At 52.4% G+C, this 23,604-nt stretch overlaps 1 protein-coding gene across 6 annotated transcripts in view; it reads left to right on the top strand.

The window, feature by feature from the left end:
• Nucleotides 1-21,110, top strand: part of RAP1GAP2 (RAP1 GTPase activating protein 2) — a 267,223-nt gene extending 246,113 nt beyond the window's left edge. For all 6 annotated transcript variants that reach the window (XM_030799615.1, XM_030799613.1, XM_030799614.1 and 3 more), the window contains 8 exons: nt 2,912-3,049; nt 5,308-5,426; nt 10,828-10,941; nt 11,186-11,300; nt 11,781-11,907; nt 15,024-15,100; nt 15,646-15,684; nt 16,642-21,110. In XM_030799615.1, coding sequence (XP_030655475.1) covers nt 2,912-3,049; nt 5,308-5,426; nt 10,828-10,941; nt 11,186-11,300; nt 11,781-11,907; nt 15,024-15,100; nt 15,646-15,654 — 699 coding nt within the window. In that variant the 3' untranslated portion in view covers nt 15,655-15,684; nt 16,642-21,110. The remainder of the gene's footprint in view (nt 1-2,911; nt 3,050-5,307; nt 5,427-10,827; nt 10,942-11,185; nt 11,301-11,780; nt 11,908-15,023; nt 15,101-15,645; nt 15,685-16,641) is intronic.
• The last annotated feature ends 2,494 nt before the right edge of the window (nt 21,111-23,604 follow it).

Raw genomic sequence — 23,604 nt, 5'->3', positions numbered from 1 at the left:
AACGTGCTGACTGTTTTAACCATGTGGCAGGAAAACCGTTGCTGGGTGACCCCATTCTGTGGTCTAGAGAGGGAGTGAGAGATGATGTCCCTCCAGCGGCATCTTTGACTCAGATAAGAGACGCCCGATCAAATCAGGCGTATGAAGCTGGTGGGCTACACACCTCCCTGTCAGTAGCTCATCTAGGGGGCTGTCTGGTTTACAAACGGCCCTCCTGAGTAGGGCCGTTTTCTATCTCTTGTCAGGATAGAAAAGCAGGCAGGATGGGGTTCTTTGCCCTTCCCAAGCTTGGAGAAATCCTGACATCCAGAGTGCCCAGGTAGACCTGTTGTTTGGGTCGGGAGCAGCAGTCCTGCCGTTTTCTTGGGACCACTTTGCTGTAGACCCAGCTCTTCCTAAGATACCTCAAGGCCGGACGTGGTGGTTCATGCTTGTAATCCCAGCACTTTGGGAGACTGAGGCAGGTGGATCACAAGGTCAGGAGTTCAAGACCAGCCTGGCCAACACAGTGAACTGCCATCTCTACTAAAAATACAAAAATTAGCCAGGCATGGTGGTGGGCGCCTGTAATCCCAGCTACTCGGGAGGGTGAGGCAAGAGAATCGCTTGAACCCGGGAGGCGGAGGTTGCGGTGAGCCGAGATCGCGCCACTATACTCCAGCCTGGATGACAGAGCTAGATTCCATCTCAAAAGAAAAAAAAAAGATGGCTCAAAAGGGGAAGGGAGGTTGTTTGTCCACATGAGACCATCTGTGGGTTACACATGGGATGTGTGAGCCCACACATTTGTACAGGTGTGCACAGGTGTGAAGGGAAGGGAGTGGGGCCCACGCCTTAGTCCTTCCGCATCAGCTTTCTGAAGCTGGAGTTCTGAGAGCAGCGTTCCTCGACTAGCTCATGCTACGATAAGGAAAATCCATGAGCTCATGTCCAAGGAGGCCTGGGTGACTCGTGGCTCAGTCGGCGTCAAGATTCCTTTCGTCTTTTCCCTCCGCCCTCCCTAGCTTGTCAGCTTTGTCCCTCAGGCTTGGCCCCTCGTGGCGCTAAGATCATTGTCGTGGTTTTGTCTGCTGACATGTTAAATCTCTTTTGGGAGTCCTTGAGAAAACCTTTCGCCAACGGCCCCAGTGGATATTCCCTCCTCTGCCACTGCCAAGACGGTAGGCTGACTGCCTGCCTTAAGCAGATCGTGACAATCCTGCATCCCATGGAGGAGGAGGACACGGTTGGCTAGAACCTGGCTCTGCCGTGGGGAGCTCAGGGGGCAGAGGGTTGGTGCTTGTATGTGAGAAACAGATAGGATTCGTGTCCAGGAGTCTCTGCCCTTGCCGAAGCCTGGACAACTGATTAATCCAGAAGGAGCACCCCACAGGCTCTGGGTCTTTCAGCGTGGCCCAATGTGAGGAATATGTCTTGGGCATTCCTCGGAGGCAGGGGCCATGTCCTACACGTCTCAACTTTCCTGCTGCAGGTCTCCCTGTTCCTGGCACAGTGCTAGGCAGGTGCGAAGCCTGCGACAGGTGCTTCTTATTAACCGTGAGAGTAGCCACACTTACTGGATCATTACGATGTGCTGGGCTCTCTCCTCAGAGCCCTGTGTGTATTCTCACAACTACTCCGTGGTGTAGACACCAACATCTCTTTCGTTCTAAGTCTCAGAGAAGCTAGGTAACCTGCCCGGGGTTACTCAGCTAATGCGTGCTGGAGCTGAGGGCCCAGAAGCCCAGATACAAATCCTGGCAGTGAAACCCTAAAGCCTCCATGCTTTTGACTGCTGAGTCGCATTCCCGCCTGGCCAGATCCAGTGACTGACTGAATGATCAAAGGGTTACTGGAGAGAACCTTCTCTTCCTAGAACTCTCACATCATCTTTGAAGGCCTTTGGAGCCAGAGAGAGCATCATCCAGGGGGCAGCCAGAGTCCCCTGGGACTTCCTTTGTCAACAAATCCTCCCTGAGGTGGAGCCGAGCTCTGCTTCACCACAGCACTCTGAGGGTGGTTGTCCCTTCTCGGGTGCATCCCTCCCGTGGCTCAGTAATCGTGGTTTTTAGCTGTTCGCACTCTCACATGTACTTTGACAAAGCCTTGACCGCCCTGGTGGTCCTCTCCTGGGTACTTCACCATTTGCCGGTGTGCCCCTTGCTCCTGGGTGGCCTGAGCAGCTCCGTGCCCCCCGAGACCCTGCACTTCTGCCAGGCTGAGGGTGCATCTGTTTCAGCAGCTGCATCGGACCGCGGGCCGTAACGAAAGCGGGTCTGAAGCTCCTGCAAGTGGGAGGGGCGGCTCAGTGCATGGCCTGATGCACAGATGAGTAAGAGACCCTCACACGCTTTCACCCACGGCCAGCATATTCCAAGTTGCACAGAGCACACTTTGGGATACAATCCAGTGTTTATTACAGATGGAGGCTCAGTTTTCTGGAAAAGAGTCAACTTGTGGTCAGACACCTGAGTGTGTTGAATCCCCACCACGATGCCGGGTGTGAAACAGAATTCCCATTTTACAGATGAGGAAGCTGTAGCTTAGAGAGGTTAGTAACTAGGTCAGTGTCGTACAGGTTTGGTGAGCTCCAAGCCTCATTTTCCTTACCTGTAAGATGAAGGTAACAACCTTCGTCCACCTTGCAGGGGAGCTGGGGCACCGACCCCTAAGATTCCCTCCAGCCGGGGCTGTGCCTTGCCTCCACCCATGCCCAGAGTGTGGGGCAGAATATGGAAGCATCCTTTGTATGCTGGAGTAACTGCAGTATGGGCCTCTGTGACCGTGTGTGTGTGTATGTGTGTGTGTGTGTGTGTGTGTGTGTGTGTGTGCGCGCGCGCGCGCTGAGGGCTGTGTCTACAGACCCCATGAGGAGGGCAGTCATCCTGAGAGCCCGGGTGCTGATCCTCAGGCCCTTGTTCTCTCCCCGTAGAGGGCCATCCGCGTACGCAGCCACTCCATGGAGACCATGGTGGGCGGCCAGAAGAAGTCGCACAGCGGGGGCATCCCCGGCAGCCTCAGCGGGGGCATCCCCCACAACAGCATGGAGGTCACCAAGACCACCTTCTCGGTGAGTGCTGGCAGGTCCTGGGGCAGCAGTGGGTCCCAGGGAGGCCCCCCCAGACCTACGGAGGAAGAGTGCCCCCACCCAGGCCTGGGCAGGCGACTTGATCAGGGCAAGCTGGATGATGGAGGGAAACTGAGGCTGCTTGGGGTCACCCTGACCCCTGACCTCTGAAAACGGTCCTTTGGAGCCGCCATCCTAGATAGCACCTGGGGTTGGCCCAGATGGTGCTAGAAGCCCTCCTGTCCTATTCTCTTGAGTTTCCTTGACAGCTAGACCTCCTCCTTGGGGCCAGCCCTGCAGGATGGTCCTGGGGTGTGTTTCACTGTCCAGGGGCTTGGGACCCGTGACTGTGAGAGGGGTGTCCTTGCTTTGTTATTATTAATGGCAGCAGTAGCCTGTGTACCAGGCACTGAGCTGAGTCCCCTGTAGACACAATCTCACCTGCTTCCCATAGCAGCTGCCCGAGGTAGGTGCTGATGTGTTCTCCTGTTCCCATTTGAGGAAAAGGAGGCCTGCTGGGGTTAAGCAACTTGCTAGAGGCCACTCAGCTAAGCTTAAGAGCTGGGATTTGAGGCCGGGTGTGGTGGCTCACGCCTGGAATCCCAGCACTTTGGGAGGCTGGGGCGGGTGGATCACAAGGTCAGGAGTTCAAGACCAGCCTGGCCAACTTGGTGAAACCCCGTCTGTACTAAAAATACAAAAATTAGCTGGGCATGGTGGCGGGTGCCTGTAATCCCAGCTACTCGGGAGGCTGAAGCAGAGAATTGCTTGAACCTGGGAGGTGGAAGTTTGCAGTGAGCCGAGATTGCGCCACTGCACTCCAGCCTGGGTGACAGTGAGACTGTCTCAAAAAAACAAAACAAAACACAAAGTCAACTGGAATTTGAATGCGAATCTGCTGGATCCAAAGTCTCTGCTGTTTATCACCATGTGTACAGTTCCCAAGGGAAGGGTCCTGCAGGCCTGTGAGTTTGGGCCTGATTGACTCGTACCAGGGGCTGGGGAGGGGAGGGAATCATATAGTTGGGCCTTTCATAAAGCAAAGTGGGCCGGGCACGGTGGCTGAGGAGGGCAGATCCCTTGAGTCCAGGAATTCGAGACCAGCCTGGGGAACAAAGTGAGACCCCCATCTCTACAAAAAAATGCAAAAATTAGCCGAGCATGGTGGCACGCACCTGTAGTCTTAGCTACTTGGGAGGCTGAGGTGGGAGGATCACCTGTACCTGGGGAGGTCGAGGCTTTAGTGAGCCGTAATTGGGCCACTGCACTCCAGCCTGGGTGCCAGAGTGAGACCCTGTCTCAAAATCTAAGTAACTAAAGCAAAGTGGCTTTGGATTTGTATAGACTAGGATTTTCCTTTCTTTTCCTTCAAAATAGCGGAACATACTCACCATGGAACTAATTAGGAGTATTATAAATGGCCTCGCATAATTAATTTAATTGACTGAATATTTTCCTAGCTATTACCTTGCTCCCCCCCGAAGGTGCATGGCGGGAGCAGAGCAGGGCCTCTTCTCCATCCTGTGGATGAGGAGACTCAGGTCGGGTCTCACCGCTCTCCTGAGCTTCCATAACATGTGCATGGCAGGAGCTGGGGCCTGAGTTGGAGACTTGGTGGCTTCTAAAGATTGGTTCCGGGCTCCCGTCTGCCCTCCTCAAACTCCCACCACTCATTGTCCACCGTGAGGCCAGGCAGCTGTCCAAAGCAGAAGGCGTCTCGGCTGCCCCTTGCCGCCCGTTGTGCCTGTGGCCCCGGCTCTGCGGCTCTCAGCCTGTCTTGTGATTGGAACACCGCACGGCTCCATTTGTTTGTGAGGAATGAAGGAGAGTCAGGAGTCCTCACCCTGCCAGTGACTTGCTGGAAGACCTTTGGTCTTCAGCTTCCTCTCTGGTAAAATGAGAGGTTGAACCAGGTCCCTCCAGGGCCTCCCTGGCTCTGTGCCTCTCAGTCTGTGTCTCCCGGAATTGTTCCGACCTTCTCAATATGATGGCCTGGCCCTGTGTTCCTCCAGCAGTTGTGGTCTTTGGTGGGTCATGACCTGGGACCACAAGGTTTGGCTTAACACAGGGAAACAGGTTGTGACTGGCCTGAGTCTCCAGGCCTCAGCTCCAGTTACATAGATCTCGGCCTTCCTAGCTGTCTTGCTATTTTCTGGGGTCTCTTCCAGACCAGGAGCCATTTGTGGACCAGGGAGGGGGATGAGGGGATAGGAAATCGGTGTTTACGCCGGGAGCACTCATTTTGGCGATTTCATCGGCAGCCTCCAGTGGTGGCGGCAACGGCGAAGAACCAGTCACGGAGTCCCATCAAGCGACGCTCGGGGCTCTTCCCCCGCCTGCACACGGGCTCAGAAGGCCAGGGCGACAGCCGGGCACGATGGTAACTCTTGGGAAACCCCTACCCCAGCCTGACTTACGGGGTCTGTCAACCCCCTCCACTGCTACACTGTTCAGTGCCCTACCTTGCAGGGAGGGGCTTTGCTCAGCTTTAGGGGATGGCCCTGCCTTCAGGCACCTGTGTGTCCCCTGTCACTCACTCAGCTCTTTATCCAAGGAGGTGGACTTGGCCAGTCTCTGCATGGGACGTTCCAGAGTTACTCTTGCCTCATTTTGACCCAGGCTTGAAACATTGCTTGGATTCTCCTTTTTCAACGCTCAATCAAATGGCCTGTCTTATGGGAGCCTTCCCTGATTCTGCCAGGCAGAGTTAGTTGCACCTTCCTCTGGGCTTCTAAAATGTTCTATGCTTTTTTCTTTTTAAGCAACTCATATATTACATTACATTGAACCTGTTCTTGGTAATTGTCTTTTTGATTCTTTAAAAAAAAAATGAACACACAGTACTTGTACATATTTTTGGGTACATGTGATGCTTTGATAAAATGCATAATGATCAAATCAAGGTAAGAGAAATATCCATCACCTCGAACATTGAACTTTTGAGTTAGGAACATTCAAACTCTTTCCTAGCTATTTTGAACTATGTAATACATTATTATCAACTATAGTCACTGTACTGTACTATTGCTGTGCAATAGATCTTATTTCTTCTATCTAACTGTATTTTTGTACCCATTAACCAACCTCTCTTCATCCTGCCCTCCCCTGCCCCTTCCCAGCCTCTGGTGACACCAGTCAACTTTCTATCTCCATGAGATTCACTTTTTTAGCTCCCACATATGAATGAGAACATGCGATATTTGTGGTTTTTTTTGTTTTTTTTGAGACAGAGTCTCTGTTGCCCAGGCTGGAGTGCAGTGGCGCCATCTCGGCTCACTGCAACCTCTGCCTCCTGGGTTCAAGCAGTTCTCCTGTCTCAGCCTCCCTGAGTAGCTGGGACTACAGGCGCATGCCACCACACCGCCTAATTTTTGTAATTTTGGTAGAGATGGGGTTTCGCCATGTTGGCCAGGCTAGTCTCGAACTCTTGACCTCAAGTGATCCACCTGCCTTGGCCTCCCAAAGTGTTGGGATTACAGGCGTGAGCCACCGCACCTGGCCACAGTATTTGTCTTTTCATGTCTGGCTTTCACTTAACATGATGACCTCCAATTCCACCCATGTTGCTGCAAATGACAGGATTACATTCTTTTCCATGGGTGAATAATATCCATTGTGTATATAAAAAACATTTTCCTTATCCACTTATCTGTTCATGGACGCTCAGGTTGATTCTGTACCGTGGCTATTGTGAGTAGTGCTGCAATAAACATGGGAGTGCAGACCTCTTCCATATACTGATTTCCTTTCTTTTGGATATATTTACCCTGCAGGGGGATTGCTAGGTCATATGGTAGCTCTAGTTTTAGTGTTTTGAGGAACCTCCATACTGTTGTCCATAGTGGCTATGCTAATTTACATGCCCACCAACACTGTGCGAGCATTTCCCTTTCTCTGCATCCTCACCAGCATTCTCAATTGCCTGTCTTTTTGATAAACGCCATTTTAACTGGGGTGAGATGATAGCTTACTGTGGTTCCCGTGGTGGGGGCAGTTGTCGCAGACTCTAAATTATTAAAGACAAATAATAACAGATGTCAGGATATGGAGCAATGGGAACCCTTGTTCATTGCTGGTGGGAATGTAAAATAGTGCAACTACTTTGGAAAACAGTCTGGCAGTTCCTTAGAAGGTTAAACATAGAGTTACCACATTACCAAGCAATTCTGCTCCTCGGTATATACCCAGGAGAGTTGAAAATGGTTGTCCATGAAAAAAGGTTTACATTTACATTTCCTTGATAATTAATGGTGTTGAATGTTTTTTGATATACTTGTTTGCTATTTGTATGTGTTCTTTTGAGAAATTTCTATTCGTGTTTCTTGCCCTTAAAAAAATCATGTTATTTGTGTTTTTGCTATTGATTTTTTTGAATTCCTCATATATTCAGGTTATTAATCCTTGTTGGGTGGATAGTTTGCAAATATTTCCTCTCATTCTGCAGATTGGCTCTTTACTTGGTTGATTGTTTTCTTTGCTGTGCACAAGCTTTTTAGGTCGATGTAATCCTATTTGTCTATTTTTGCTTTTGTTGTCTGTGCTTTTGAGGTCTCATCTGAAAAGTTTTTGCCCAGACAAACCAACGTCCTAAAGCATTTCCCCAATGTTTTCTTTTAGGAGTTTCTTTGTTTCATGCCTTAGATTTAATCCATTTTGATTTGATTTTTAAGTATGGTGAGAGAGAAGGGTCTGGTTTTATTCTTCTGCATATGGTTATCCAGTTTTACCAGCACCACTTACTAAAGAGACTGTCCTTTCCCAATGTATATTCTTGGCACCTTTGTTGAAAATGAAATGATCATGTGGTTTTTGTTCTGTATGGTTAATGTGATGTATCACATTTGTTGATTTGTGGATGTTGAACCATCCTTGCATCCCTGGAACAAATCCCATGGTGAATTGATCATGGTGAATGATCTTTTTGATGCATTGTTGAATTCTGTTTGATAATATTTTGTTGAGGATTTTTGCATCTGTGTTTATCAGGAATATTGGCCTGTAACTCTCTTTTTGTTGTACCCTTGTCTGGTTTTGATGTCTTTCTGATTCTTTAATTGGTGAGCCCATTTGTTCTTTATTTCAGCAACCAGCATTTCTTGAGTGGCTGTCATGTGCTGGGCATAGTGCTGAATGCTCAGACAAGTGCTACAAAACATATAAGCCTGTCCTCCAGAAGTTCACAGTCTTGTAAGGGAAGGGGCAGCATTTGGTTGACTTCCAAATTCCCAGGTTGTCTGCCTATAGCCTTGGGTGGTGGCATCATGTTCTGAAGTAGGGCTTGCAGGACAAGGGACAGGATTATGGAGAAGGATGAAAAGCTGTGTTTGGAACCTGTGCATGGGAGTTTTTGTGAACCAACAGTAGAGATGTCCAGGGAGTGGTCAGAGTTATAGGTTTTTTAAAATTTTATTTTACTTTTTTTATTATTATACTTTAAGTTCTGGAATACTTGTGCACAATGTGCAGGTTTGTTACATAGGTATACATGTGCCATGGTGGTTTGCTGCACCCATCAACCCGTCATCTAGGTTTTAAGCCCTGCATGCATTAGGTATTTGTCCTAATGCTCTCCCTCCCCTTGCCCCCAACCCCCCGACAGGCCCTGGTGTGTGATGTTCCCCTCCCTGTGTCCATGTGTTCTCATTGTTCAACTCCCACTTATAGTGAGAACATGCAGTGTTTGGTTTTTCTGTTCCTGTGTTAGTTTGCTGAGGATGATGGTTTTCAGCTTCATCCATGTCCCTGCAAAGGACATGAACTTATTCTTTTTTATGGCTGCATAGTATTCCACGGTATATGAGAGGCCTTGACTAGAGAAGGAGAGTTGGGAACCAGTAGGGTAGAGGTACTGATTGACGATGGCTTAATTAATACGACCACCGGAGAGGCTGAGTAGAGTACCACATTTAAGGGCAGGTGGAGAAGGGAAGGTGGTGAAGCTGACTGGGAAGGAAAGATGAGAGAAGAAGAGGAGGGGATGGAGTCTCTGAAGCCAGAGGAGGAGAAATTCCAGGAAGGGAGGACATCTGTGTCAGACACACAGAGAAGTCCAGCACAGTGAGCCAAACCCCCGGACAGATTGACAGGAGGTTATTAGCAACCTCATCAAAAGTGCATTGAGACACTTCACACCTCTAGGATGGCTTTAATCAAAAAGACAAATAATAACAGATGTCAGAGAGGATATGGAGAAATGGAAACCCTTGTTCATTGCTGGTGGGAATGTAAAATAGTGCAACTACTTTGGAAAACAATCTGGCAGTTCCTTAGAAGGTTAAACACAGAGTTACCATATGACCAAGCAATTCCGCTCCTAGGTGTATACCCAAGAGAGTTGAGAACAGTGGGCCATGAAAAAAAATTGAGTCCACTAGTACAACTCGTACACAGATACTCATGGCAGCACTATTTATCATAGCCCAAAGCAGAAACAGTCCAAATGTCCATCGTCTGAAGAATGGATAAACAAAGCGCCATCTATCCATAAAATGGAATATTATTGCAATAAAAAGGAATAAAGTCCTGATACAAGCTACAACATAGACAGACCTTGAAAACATTATGTTAAGAAGCCAGACAAAAAGACCATAACATATTATATAATTCTATTTACATGAATGTCCAGAAGAGTCCAACCTACAGTGATGGCTTAGGGATTGGGTGGGAGTTACAGGGAGAGGACTAGGAAGTGATTACAAATGGGTCTAGTGTTTCCTTTAGGGGGCCAAAAGTGTTCTAAAATCAGACGGTGGTGACAGTTGCACAACTTTGAATAAACTAAAAGCCATTGCATTGTATACTTTAAATAGGTGAGTTCTGTGGTATGTAGATTCTGTCTCAAGAACACTATTATTTAAAAAGTACATTGACGGCCAGGTACGGTGGCTCACGCCCGTAATCTCAGCACTCTGGGAGCCCGATATGGGCGGATGACTTGAGGTCAGGAGTTCGAGACCAGCTTGGCCAACGCAGTGAAACCCATCTCTACTAAAAATACAAAAATTAGCTGGCCATGATGGTACGCACCTGTAATCCCAGCTGCTTGGGAGGCTGAGGCAGGAGAATCGCTTGAACCTGGGAGACGGAGGTTGCAGCGAGCCAAGACTGCACCAGTGCCCTCCAGCCTGGGCAACAGAGCGAGACTCAGTCTCAAAAAAAGTGCATTGAGGACACGGCCATCCCGTCCCCAACAACCAGCATGGGGAGCACTGTGGGCACGGTCCATGGTCTTTGCTACACTAAAGGAGAAGGATATTGTTGGCTGAGAGTACCCCTTGCTTCCCAGCTCCCAGGCAGCCTCCTCATGTGGGTCCAGGAGCTCGTATTCTAGTCTATATGAAGGGCGGCCCCCCGGGACTTCCCAGGAGTCCATGTGTATTGGGTGGTTCCTGCAGTGGGGGCGGATGTCATAGATTCCGCCATATTCCCCGCTCCATTCCCCACGGGGCCCTCTCTTGACCCATAACTCCGCCAGGTGTGATGGCCAGCTTGGGTGAGAGAGATCTGGGCTAGAGGCCATCAAGCCAGGACTCCTGCTTGGCAGCTGTGGACTTCACCGTGAACCTAGAATAGTCCCTGTTGTAGGGACCGGGAAACCCCGTAGTGTGCCGCCATCTCTGGGGGACTCAGGTGGGAAAGGACGTCCAGGCAGTGATGCTTGGCAGGGGCGCTCTGACCCCACCGCCCCCCGCCGTGCTGAGAGAGGCTCTGCCTGGGGCCGTGGATGGGGCGCGGGTTGAGGGCTGTCTCCGCGGCCTCACTCCTCATTTCCATTCCCTCAGTGACAGCACATCCAGCACACCCAAGACCCCGGATGGTGGACACTCCTCTCAGGAGATAAAGTCTGAGACCTCATCCAATCCCAGCTCTCCGGAAATCTGCCCCAACAAGGAGAAGTAAGAGAGTGAGGGTGGGGAAAGGCCGGCTTCGGCCACATGGAGTCCTGGAACAGGCTCTCTGCCTCCTGGCCAGCTGAGAGTGACCATCTCCTGCCTCTGGAACTCTCCAGAACACAAAGGCCGATGGGTGGGGGCGTGGGGAGCTGCCAGAGGACAGGCTCAGATCGGTCCCGGGGAGGACCCTGGGGGTGGAGGGCTCTCGCGTGTGACCCAGGCTGGCCTCACATCCTGTTCCCTGCAGGCCCTTCATGAAGTTGAAGGAAAACGGCCGCGCCATCTCCCGCTCCTCCTCCAGCACCAGCAGCGTCAGCAGCACTGCAGGGGAGGGCGAGGCCATGGAGGAGGGCGACAGTGGGGTAGGTGTGCCCCGTCCACCCTTGGGCAGGCTCTCTGGGGCGTCAGCCAGCCACCCTCCTTGCGTTAGAACAGCACTATGGATCGAAGCCCACTTCAGTCTTTGCAGAGGAAAGGGGAAGAATGGAAACGAGAGGTGGGCTCGTTGGCCATCACCACCCCCTGGGCGCAGTGGGTGAGGGGACCTCTCTCTCGGAGTGACATAGCAGCAGCAGAGGGCAGGGGCCAGACCCGATGGTGCCCCTGCCTTGGGGTTCCTGGCTGGAGTGGTGAGTGGCCAGTGCCCCAGGGGGCTGGGTCAAAGGTCCTTCTTGGAGCAGGATAGCTTGGAACCAGGGTTGAGGTCAGCAGGAAAGAAAGAGCAGGCCCAAGTGGGGAGCGGGAGGCAGCGGCTGTCCTGGGCTTGTGGGGGCTGCCTCAGGCCTATGTGGGCGCAGCTGCCGAGGGTGGGCTGGCCTCGCTCACCCGGCCTCTCTCCTCAGGGCAGCCAGCCGTCCACAACCTCACCCTTCAAGCAGGAGGTGTTTGTCTACAGCCCATCCCCGAGCAGCGAGAGCCCCAGCCTGGGCGCAGCTGCCACCCCAATCATCATGAGCCGGAGTCCCACAGGTCAGTGGCATCTGGTGGTGTGTGTGACATCACCAGGAGGGCAGGCTGTGCCCTGTCCACTGTTGGCAGGGCCCCAGCCACGCTGAACTGGCCAGTTTCCACCCCTCCTCCCAGCCGTGAGGCCCTCCGCTCTGCGCGCCCACCTCATCTGTTCATCAGCCTTAAGAGGCCCAAGTTCCTAAGCTCTTCTTACGCTGAGAGTTGTGAAACTGAGGCAGAGTTGAAGGCCTTGTGGGAGATCCCACAGTGGAGCAGCCGGGATTGGCGGTGGGAAAGCTGAGCACTTTCCATTAGCCCTTCTCCCCACCCGCCAGCGCTCCAGCCCTTCTCCCCACCCGCCAGCGCTCCAGCCCTTCTCCCCACCCGCCAGCGCTCCAGCCCTTCTCCCCACCTGCCAGCGCTCCAGGGCCCCTCTGTCATGTTGGGGGTCTTGATAATACAAGAGGGGAAAGGGGTGCAGGGGGAGGGAACAGCATGTGGAAAGGCCCAGAGGAGAGGAGAGAGCGGGTATTCCGGAACTGCACGTGGTTCACGGCAGCTGGGTTCACAGAGCCAGGCGTGGGAGAGGCCGGAGCGTTGACAGGCGACAGGCCGGGTCAGCCCCGGGCCCCTGGTGAGGATTTTGTTCTGCTAGCAGCCGCTGTTGGAGTGTCTGAAGGTTCTTAAGTAGGGAAGCACCATCTGGAGTTGAGAAGGTCCATTTTGGCTGCTGCAGCTGCTGAGTGTAGAATGGATTAGTGGGGAGCAGAAGCAGAGGGGAGGGAGGGGAGAGGAGGGGAGAGGAGGGGAGGGGAGCTGCGGCAGAAGCACCTCGGTTCAGGAGAGATCAAGGAGGTAAAATGTACGGGCTCAGTAGCAGGGTTTCAGAGAGGGCAGGAGTCTGGGTGTTTTGGGGTTCTGTGATCCCTGCAGTTGGGCAGAGTAGGGGAGCCAGCTCTGGAGAGAGGGTGGGGGGCCAGCACCTAAGGGCCGTTCAGGTGGACCTGTGCGGTGGGCACTGCTGGGCGGGTGCTGCGGGTCTCTGCCCTCGTGAGGACAGCACAGGACTCTGAGCCTGGGTCCAAATCCTGGGTCTGCTGCTTACCAGACAGGTCATTGGGCACGTCACCGAGCCTTTCTGTGCCTCAGTTTCTCCAAGCAGAAGATGAAGGGAGGGGAAGAGTCGTGTCTGCCTCAGAGGGTTGGTTGTATGAAGATGAAAGCAGCACATTCGTGTACGAGGCCTGGAACTGTTAACCTCGGTGTTGGTTAAAGAATGGGAATGAGACAATAGTGTACTCAGCGGTTCTGAGCCGGGGACAGTCTTGCTCCCTCATGGATGTCTGGCAATGTCTGGCGACATTTTTGATTTTCACAATTTCGGAGGGGTGCTACTGGCATCTAGTGGGCAGAGGTCACGGAAGCTGATAAGCAATGTACAGGACAGCCCCCTAGCCACATCAGACAAAGAATTCTCTGACCCCAAATGACATTCGGTTGAGAAACTCTAGTCTCAATGGTAGAAACACAGAAGGGCCAGCGGGCCTTCAGGGTGGCTGAAGCCAAAATGTTCCTGGGGTTCGCACAGTGAAGGGAAGTCGCAAAGGGAACCTGCAGGGTCAGAGATGAAGGGAAGATCGTGATTCCACAGCCAGTGACCCTTTGCATGCGTGTTTCTCAGTGAGCGGAAGAGTTCACGGGCCTCCTCTCATTCGGCCCTCTGTGGCTGGGCAGCTGCGGAGCTGGGTTCAAATCCTGGTTGTAGCATTGACAGGTCCACCTCTCTGAGCCTCAGTTTCCTCATCTGTAAAAGGGGGTGGAAATACAAATTCCCTGGTTTTTTTTTTTTTTTTGAGACGGAGTCTCACTCTGCCACCCAGGCTGGAGTGCAGTGGCACAGTCTCGGCTCACTGCAAGCTCTGCCTCCCAGGTTCAGGTGATTCACCTGCCTCAGCCTTCCAAGTAGCTGGGATTACAGGCATGTGCCACATGCCCGGCTAATTCTTGTATTTTTAGTAGAGACAGGGTTTCACCATGTTGGCCAGGCTGGTCTCAAACTCCTGACCTCGTGATGTGCCCACCTCAGCTTCCCAAAGTGCTGGGATTACAGGCGTGAGCCACCGCACCTGGCCTGATGTTTTTGTTTTGTTTTGTTTTTTAAATAAGACTTAAATATTGAAGGAATGAATGAAAGAATCAGTAATCAAGCCCGGCTCCCACTTGGTGTTAAATAAATATCAAAGTGAGGAAAGTTTTGAGTAAAGGAATTAGAGAGTCTCTGCAGGTTGCTGAAGGTCACCAAGGGCAGAAGGGACCTGGAGCAGGTCTGGTCACTCTTGGCCGGCGCTTCCCACACCACACAGTGATGCTGCGTCTTACATACCTTTTCTCCACACACACACACACACACACAGTCTCATGGCGCCCGGCCATGAGTATTTTGTATTAAGAGAACTTCATTCATTTGTCAGTGACATGAGTCATTTCTTTGCTGTATCCAAGAAAAGTTTTCAAACCCCGGAAGGATATCTCCTCAGTTTTCTTTTGTGCTATTCACAATGTAATGGCTGCAGACACAGCATGTTTTGAAGTTTAATGTAAATTCCTTTTTTTCTATTAGTTCCTTAAGTCTGGACAGTAAAACAATCAAGCCATGATTTGTGGCATGTACCAATTTCTGTGGTGTAAATACACTTGTCGTGGCTGATCTCAAGCTACTGACGTGACGTCCTCCGACGTGGAATTGGGAAGAAGATACACTGTAGTCACCATCTTTAGGGTGTTTCTACCACATAGATACATAGACGTAAGAGCACAGATAATCGTAAAACAGAGAAAAATAAGTAGGAAGTGACGAATTTCAAGTATTCATTACCTCTGTTGAATATAATTTATTGAACTGTAAGCTTATATATAATTCAACTTTTAAAAAATGGCCTGAGTTGAACAACCCGCTCACCACAATTCTGTAATCTAGGAGGTGGCTCTCGTGGGTTGGCACAGGTCAGCTGGGGTGCCTGGTCCTGGTGGAGGGCAGGAGGCCCCCTTCCCCTGGCCTCCCTAGCCAGTCCCCACATGCAACCCCAGTGGCCTCCACAGCTCCACCCTCCTTTCATGGCCCTTCTTCTTTTTCTTAGATGCCAAAAGCAGAAACTCCCCGAGATCGAACCTGAAATTCCGCTTTGACAAGCTCAGCCATGCCAGCTCTGGTGTGGTAAGGATGCAGTGAACACCTCCCACACCCCACACTCCACTTTCCTGCAGAGGCCCAGCCTTCCTTCCTGAGGCCAGAGGACGAGGGTTCAGACATCCCAGAGGGGGCTCCCCGAAGGAGGCAGGGGAAGCTCTGGGGAGGTCTGGCTCCAGCGGGTGCGGGCCGTGGCTCGGGGTTCCAGCCACCTTTGCCACAACTCCCGAGCTAGAGCTACAGCTCTGGACACGGCCAGGCCCAGATGTGAGGTGGGAGGTGCTGGTTCCTGGGTCCCCCAGTCCCTTCCTGAGCTCGCCAGACTATCGAGAGCTCCAGGCCCAGATGTGAGGTGGGAGGTGCTGGTTCCTGGGTCCCCCAGTCCCTTCCTGAGCTCGCCAGACTATCGAGAGCTCCAGGCCCAGATGTGAGGTAGGAAGGGCTGGTTCCTGGGGTCCCGAATCCCTTCCTGAGCTCGCCAGACTGTGGAGAGCTGAGTGCGCAGAGCCGCCGTGGAAGGGGCGTGTGCTGTCTGGTTATTTAAACTTATGTATGGATTTTTGTTGAAACAGGGTCACTAATGTGAAAGTGGAGTCCTTCGCCTGTCCAAGGTGGGTTGAGTGAATGTCCCGCTGTGGCCGTGAGGAGGGGGATGTGTGTTTCTTTTAGATCAGGGTACTAGCGGCCTTGTAACCTCAGAATGGCCGGAGAGATGCCACCCGCTGGGGATGTCCAAAGAGTCACCTCCTCGCCCCTGAAGACCTGCGACGGGGAAGGAGGGGCAGATGGCCTGTGTGTGGATGGGAAGGGGGTTCCCAGTGACACTGGACTAGACGTACTAGATAGGCCTCCCTTCCACCGATGGGGTCTGGTTCCCGCAGGCAGAAGGGGAGTCGCCCAAGCCCGCTTCTGACCCAGGAGAGAGGAGTTCCTAGTGCTCCCTCGCTCCCTTGCCCTCAGGCAGCTGTTCCCTCCTTATGTCTTTGGCAGAGGCCCTGGGCTGAGGTGTGTTCTCCCTCCCTGCCAGGAGATGCCCCTGGCAGTCAGCACTGTGAGGGACCACCCCAGGAGGCCTCTGCCCCTGCCTGCTTTGAGGGGGCACGTGGTTTCAGCAGAGCGGCCGTGGGTCCAGCTCGCCCCCTTCAAGGCCTGGATTTCTGCTGGGGAAGTCACCAGAGACCCATCTGAGCCCCCAGCCCTCTCCCCACATGGGGCTCCAGGGGTCAGAGTCACAGCTGGAGCCAAGGGGAGGGGTACAACCGAACCCACTCTATGTTCAACCTGATTTATGAAAAAGCAGAAGACAAATGGGCATGTGGACCTTCACCCCCGGCTCCCATCACGCACTCCGGACGTCACTGCCCACCAAAGCCGTGGCTATGCGCAGCTTCTCGGGCCATGCTAGGTGGGGCACCCTTACATCGGGTGCCCTCCTGCTCCTAAGTGTATCTGGTGGGCTGTAGCCATGGGCAGGCACGTTCCCCACCCCTTCCTCCCGACGTCCGCATCGTCCCCTCCTTCCTGTACGGAATGTTCGCTCATCGCTTCCCTCCTCCTTGTCTCCTCAGGGAAGCCCCTCTTCTGTCCTGGAAAAGGCTCCTGTTCCAGCAGTTTGGGAGTGCCGTCCACGACCCTGACAGTCCCAGCCCCGCCGCTCCCCGGCCACCTGCCCACAGATGTGCTGTTGGTCCAGGTGTCCCAGTCTAGCCACAGCCCTGCCTCTGCCCTCACCTACATGTCCTCCCAGGACCTCCCATCTCTGGACGAGGCCTCCTTCCTCAGGTTCCTCCTGCTGCTGACCTCCCAGTGTGATGTCTGGGTCCCTTATCATCCTATTCATCCTGGAGAGGAAAAGTGTTGGGCAAAGGGGGATCTGGGGGGAGCTTAGCAGTGACTGGGGAGCTGGTCTGCCTCAGAGACGGAGTTGGGGGTGGGAGCAGATCCTCGGTGAGGGTCTTGGCCACAGGGGCAGTGCCTTCCTGAACGTGGCAGGCTTTGCTACCAGAAGCGCAGTCGGTGGTGGAGGCGTCATGTTCCCAGGAGCCAAGATTCGTAGCATCCTTGAGGCCATCCTGATAAAATTCGGCGCTATTGCCCCCGTATCTCTGGAGCTCTAAACCGTCTATCTGCTTCTGTGCTGAACGCCTTTCCCATCTGCTGACATAGGCCCAGGGCTGCCCTGCCCCTGCTGCCAGTGTACCGTGAGCGGGGCTCCAGCCAGTTCAGGCTCAGAGCCAGAGCTGGACGGGCCGGGACCGTGCTGCACACTTCCTGGACTCTGGCAGGAACTTTGGGTCCCACCCAGTTTCTCCTGATTTTGGCTGCTGCGGGGTGGCTGGTGGGGGAGGGGCAGTCCCAGAGGCAGTCTCTTCCCTTTGAGAAGATATTTTTCCCACAAAGGGGTGGGAAGCCGGGAGTGAGAAGGAATTCAGGGAGCGCCAAGGAGTCAGTGCTGGGATGCTGCTTGTTGGAGTCAGTGCTGGGATGCTGCTTGTTGGAGTCAGTGCTGGGATGCTGCTTGTTGGAGTCAGTGCTGGGATGCTGCTTGTTGGAGTCAGTGCTGGGATGCTGCTTGTTGGAGTCAGTGCTGGGATGCTGCTTGCTGGTTGAGGAAAACCTCAGGGCCTGAGGGCCAGGCCAGAGCCCAGGTCTCTGCTGAGAGGGGAGGTTCAAAGAAGACGTAGTTATCTCTCCTCCCCACTTACGTGGGGAGAGAGGTGAGTGGGGGATGACTTGTGGGTTCTGATCAGGCCCCTGGGTGGGGAAGGGGCACAGTGTCCCTCAGCAGCTTATGCCCCTGGAGTCTTGGGGGGCCCAGCCTGGCCCTGGGGCCTTTTCCAGCTACTGTGCCCTTGGGCAGCTGCGTCTGGGGCTCAACCCCCACAATCCTATTCCCCTCTCCAGCTGCAGGTCTGTAGGCAGCTGTCATATCTGAAGGGTTCCTGCAACCTGGGCCCCATCTGGGTGTGGTTCAGACCCTGTGACCCACGTGCCACCCCCACCCTCTGCAGAGCCCCCTTGCTGGGACAGCCAGCTCACCTCCGAGGACACCCCCCCCGGCTTCTCCCACTTCCGAGTCTGCAGCGCCACGGGCTTCTCTGCCGATGGGCCCGGGTTGGGGTTAAGGTGGGCATCCTCCAGGTAAAATGAGCCTGAAGAGCAGCTTTCAGTGCAGACGGGGCTGCAGAGTGACACTGGCTGGGCACCTGCCCCATGACCGATGACAAGGATTTCCAGCCGAATGCTTTATTCCCGTAGGGATCTGGACCTATGCCCAAGATACAAATACTACACTTTTTTTTTTTTAACTGACATTGTGAAATTCTCCCCATTGCTTTTGCCATTCAAGCAACATTGCGATCTTTCTTCCCCGCCACGTGTGTGGGAATGATTGAGTCCTGTCTGCAGGCTGGAGAGTTCTCCCTTCACTAGTACTTTCCCTAAAGTACTAGTCTAGTAACATTTATTCTTGTTAGAAGGTCAACAAAATATCTGTTTAGCTTTTATGAAGAGTCACCGTAGCAGCCCCCACGGCTGGAAAGAGGCCCGTACATTCCGGCCGTGTTTTGTTGGCTCGGCTTCTGGAGGCACCGGAAAGGTCAAACTGCATTTCTTTAAGAACAGATGCAGGCTCCGGCTTGCCGCTCTGGGAAGCCGGCATTACAGTTGCTTGGTGGATGGGCCGTGTCACATTGCCATCTGAGGTCCTCTGGGGTTTCCAGGTTGTCACCACGCTGTCCCATTTGGGAATCTTATACCTGCCTGTCCCCACTGTGCTGGCTGACCCTTGCTGCCTGCTGCCTCCTGGGAGGGCTTTGTCCCTGCCTCTAAGCTGGTGGGCAGGATGGCTGGGTGGCCCCTAGAGAAGCAGAGACCTGAGATGGGGTCTCCACGCCCGCTTTGCTATTGGAGTGATCTGAACAGGACCCCAAATGCCTCTTCCCTGTGATCATGCCTCACTATCTCTAGAAGCTCCATCCTGTGGCTTCCAGAGTCTGCATTTCCAGCCCACCTGGGCAGTGCTGAGAGGGAGGAGGAGAACAAGGATGGCCCAGCCTCCCCTCCCTCCCCTAGACCACGGGGCAGGCAGCTCGGGTTCCTGGAGGGCTGTTTCCCCCATGCTCTCCCTACATCTGCTCTGATCTCAAATGTCTTTCCTTTTATGCTGCGCCCGGTCTTGGGGCTCAAAGATTTGCTCAGACCTCATTGGCCCTTGTGACTAGGCTCATCTAGATGGTGCTCTTGCTGGTGTTTGAGGTATTTCCACTGTGATCTCCACGAGGGGATGTTTTCCGGGACACATCTCCGGCTCTGGGAACTGCCTGACTCACTGAAGAAACTACTTTTCAGGCACTGTAGGGCCACCCATATGCCTCCAGCTCAGTTGACGCTTAAAAACAGGTGCGGAAAAGCTCGCGATGGCAAGTCTTAACGAGAGTGTCTGTCTATGCCAGTGAATGTAAAAATGACATTTCTTGAAAAAGATTCAGTGGTTCAGCTTTGTCAGCATCATCTCAACACCCATGCCTGCTGGTTCCTTTTAGCATCTCATCCAACCATGTCATCGTCCAGATGAGAAATCTTAGCCCAGGTGAGGGGAATAACTTGCTTCAGGTCACACAGCTGGCTGGTGGCAAAGCTGGGATTAGAACCCTCAACCCAGGGTCCCTTCCTCTGCAGCGCCTACATGGTTGGTTGAATAAGTGGCTGCGTTTCCTGGGGCCCTGGGTTTGGGGGAAGCCAGTTAGCTGCTGCCTTGGCACTGGCGTGGAGGTGAGCAGTCAAGGATGCTGGTGAGGCCGCAGTTTCTGCTCTTTTTCGCCAGGAGGGATAGTCTCTTGGATTTTTCAGTGAGGACCCTTGGGCTTTGGATGCAGCTTGAACTGAGAAAACGAGGAGGGAAAGGGATTCAGTGAACTGTTTCTCAGCGGGATTGGTTCTTCAGCTCCAGTGTGTAATGGGGGCGGAGGCCAGGGAAAAAGATGCTGTTCACCCACCCTCAGCTTCCCTTTTCCTAAATTAAGAGGAAAAGTGGTCAAAGAAAAACTCTTCATTTCTCCCTGTTTCTTAAACGAAGCTTGTTAATAGAAACTCAGGCTCCCGTGACAAGGCAGGACAACAGCCTGTTTCACTTTCCTCCCCCGACCCTGCCAGGTGCCAGCTCAAACACTACCTTTCTCATTGCTTTCTAAGTCAGTCGAGACAGATCTGTTTTAAGCAGTCGGGGGTTCGAGTAGATCTCATGGGTACAGGCGGCCAGCAGGGACCAGGCCAGTCAGCCATGCTCAGGACCCCTCGGCTCCTCCCCCCAGCCTCTAGCTACCCCGTATTGAGGCAGGGGGAGGCCAGTACAGTTTGCCAAGGCTGATCCTGCAGCCTGGTGGGGCTGGCTGGGGTATTCTTTTACCAAGCTCTGTTTTACCGCCAGCCCCTTGTCCACCCCGATCCCACGTCTCCCTCCCTTCAGCTGGACCGTGTGCCCCTTTGGGAGCAAGAAGACAAGCCCCGCTAGGGCCAAGGGCAGCAGAGCCCTGCCGAGTGAGAGGCTGTGGGGCGGCGGCTCTGTCCTGTGCCTTACCAGCCCTGGGGAGGGGGCCATTTGGCTGGAAGACTGGAATTTAATTGCCATCGTCTTTGATTTTGTGACATTTCTGCTTGGAAGCGTGAATCCTCCCCCTTCCTGCTCCGTAGCATGTGTGCAGCTCTCTCGTCTTGGGTGTTACCCTTGGACACTCCAGCTCGGGGACTGCTGGCGTGTGAGTGTGCAGATTCCCCTGTGTGGTCGAACCTAAGAACTGTGGCTTGGAAGTGATGCTCCACGTGACAACGACTTTCCTTTCTTTCCTCTTAGTGAGGAGGTGATTCGTAGATCCCAACTGCCTATGTAATGTAAATAATGTACATTTAATTTATTGCTATGGTAGCACATTGTATTTGTTAATGTACAAAACAAATTCTAAAAGGTTGACAAATGTATATTTTGTTGCTTAAATGTGTCTTTGCAGAAATTGACAATAAATAACATATTTTGTGTCCATCAGTGTTCAGAGTTCTTCGCATGGGGCCCTGGGCCTGGGGGTCACTGCTCAGTTCACTGGAAGTTGCATATTCTCTGGCCAACAGATGTGTTACTTTAGCCTGAGACGTATTTTTAAACATTTGCATTAATTGTTGATGTTTAAAAAACTGACGACAATTAGAAAAGTGGCCGGGCGTGGTAGCACCCACCCATAATCCCAACATTTTGGGAGGCTGAGGTAGGAGGATCTCATCAGCCTAAGGGTTTGAGGCCAGACTGGGCAACATAGTGAGGCCCGATGTGTACAAAAAAAACAACAACAACAACAAAAAACAACACCAAAACCCCCCAAAAAACCCTAAAAAATTAGCTGGGCAGGTGGCGGCACGTACCTGTGGTCCCAGGTACTCAGGAGGCTGAGACAGGAGGATCACCTGAGCCTGGGAAGTCAAGGCTGCAGTGATCTGTGATTGCAACAGTGCACACCAGCCTGGGCGACAGAGTGATACTGTGTTTCAAACCAGCAACAGCAACAAAAAGGCCCTGCGCGGTGGCTCACGCCTGTAATTCCAGTACTTTGGGAGGCTGAGGTGGGCGGATCACTTCAGGTCAGGCTTTCCAGACCAGCCTGGCCAACATAGTGAAACCCTGTCTCTACTAAAAACACAAAATTTAGCCAGTTGTGGCAAACACCTGTAATCCCAGCTACTCAGGAAGCGGAGGCAAGAGAATCTCTTGAACTCAGGAGGCGGAGGTTGCAGTGAGCCAAGATTGCGCCACTGCACTCCAGCCAGGGCGACACAGAGCAAGGCTCTGCCTCAAAAAAAAAAAAAAAAAAAAAAAAAAAAAGAAATTTTACAGAAATCCGAATTCTGCTTCTTTTAAAAAATCAGGGCCGGGCGCGGTGGCTCACGCCTGTAATCCCAGCACTTTGGGAGGCCGAGGCGGGTGGATCACGAGGTCAGGAGATCAAGACTATCCTGGCTAACATGGTGAAACCCCGTCTCTACTAAAAATACAAAAAAAAGTTTAGCCAGGCGTGGTGGCGGGTGCCTGTAATCCCAGCTACTCGGGAGGCTGAGGCAGGAGAATCACTTGAACCTGGGAGGCGGAGGTTGCAGTGAGCCAAGATCATGCCACTGCACTCCAGCCTGGGTGACAGAGCGAGACTCTGCCTCGGGAAATAAATAAATAAATAAATATCAGATGCTGAATCTACTCCTCAGGCATGAGTTGGTCAGAGTTCACTGGCATCTTTCCCCTTTGACTGGGACCTTGAGTGTCCCACAGTCTCCACCGTCCCCTACTGTTTACACCTGGAAGATTTCACTCATTCCTGTTATCTGTTGGCCTCTGTCATGGCTGAGTTTGAGAGCCTGGCTGTTCAATGATTTGTGTCCATCCTGCAGTGTTCTCCCTCTGCCTCCTTCTCAGATTCCTCATTCACTCCTTCCAGGTTTCCCTCACGGTTGCATGCTCTCTCTTCCTGTCCTCCTCTGACTCCTGAATGGCCCTGTTCTCACATACACTTTGCTTTACACTGATTGGCTGTACAGCTTCAAGTAATATCTGCATTTCTTTTCCTGAATAAATTTGAAGGCAAGGAACAGGTCTTTAAGAATCTGCTGGTCAAGCGCGGTGGCTCATGCCTGGAATTCCAGCACTTTGGGAGACTGAGGCGAGTGGATCATTTGAGGTCAGGAGTTCAAGACCAGCCTGGCCAACATGGTGAAACCCCGTCTCTACTAAAAATACAAAAATTAGCTGGGCCTGGTGGCATGCACCTGTGATACTAGCTACTTGGGAGGTTGAGGCACAAGAATCACCTGAACCTGGGAGGCAGAGGTTGCAGTGAGCCGACATCGCACCACTGCACTCCAGCCTGGGTGACAGAGCGAAACTCCATCTCAAAAAAAAAAAAAGATTCCGCCATGACTTCCTTTTGTGGTCTTGGGCAAATTCGTTAACTCCCTGTGATTTGCATTTTCTTTTGTGTATAGTTAGAACAATAATTCACATACCTAGCATGAGGAGAAAAATGAATTTATTGGGAAAGAGCTCTGAGAAATGGCAAGTGTTATGCAAGCCCCAGAGGTTCGATAATAATAATACGAGCAACTGACATTGAAAGCTCACCATATGCTCATTGTTTTCCCTGGGTTGTCAGTTCTGTTATCACACAACATGCCAGTTCCTAAACATGCACCATGGGAAATGGTGCAACCACAGGGCTTATGGGAAAAAATGGGGTTAGGGACGTAACACTCAAACACTTTGTCAGCGACACATAAAAATAAAAAGGCAGGAACTTGATAACAATTTTACACGTGTTACATGATTGAGAAATACATAAGGGCCACGATAAAGGCAGTTTAGCTTTAATAAGATGGGAAGTTTGCTTGTGGAATTGGTTGTTGGCAGGTTGTGAAGAGGTGGAAAGAGAGCTTTTCTGAAATTGGATGGACAGTAACAGTAGAGGTGGGTGGGTGTGGCCCACGGCACATGGCGTATT

Source organism: Nomascus leucogenys, chromosome 19, assembly GCF_006542625.1.
Source record: "Nomascus leucogenys isolate Asia chromosome 19, Asia_NLE_v1, whole genome shotgun sequence".
Taxonomy (NCBI): Eukaryota; Metazoa; Chordata; class Mammalia; order Primates; family Hylobatidae; genus Nomascus; species Nomascus leucogenys.
Note: the sequence above shows the minus strand (reverse complement) of the source record. Positions and strands in the feature narration are given on the sequence as shown.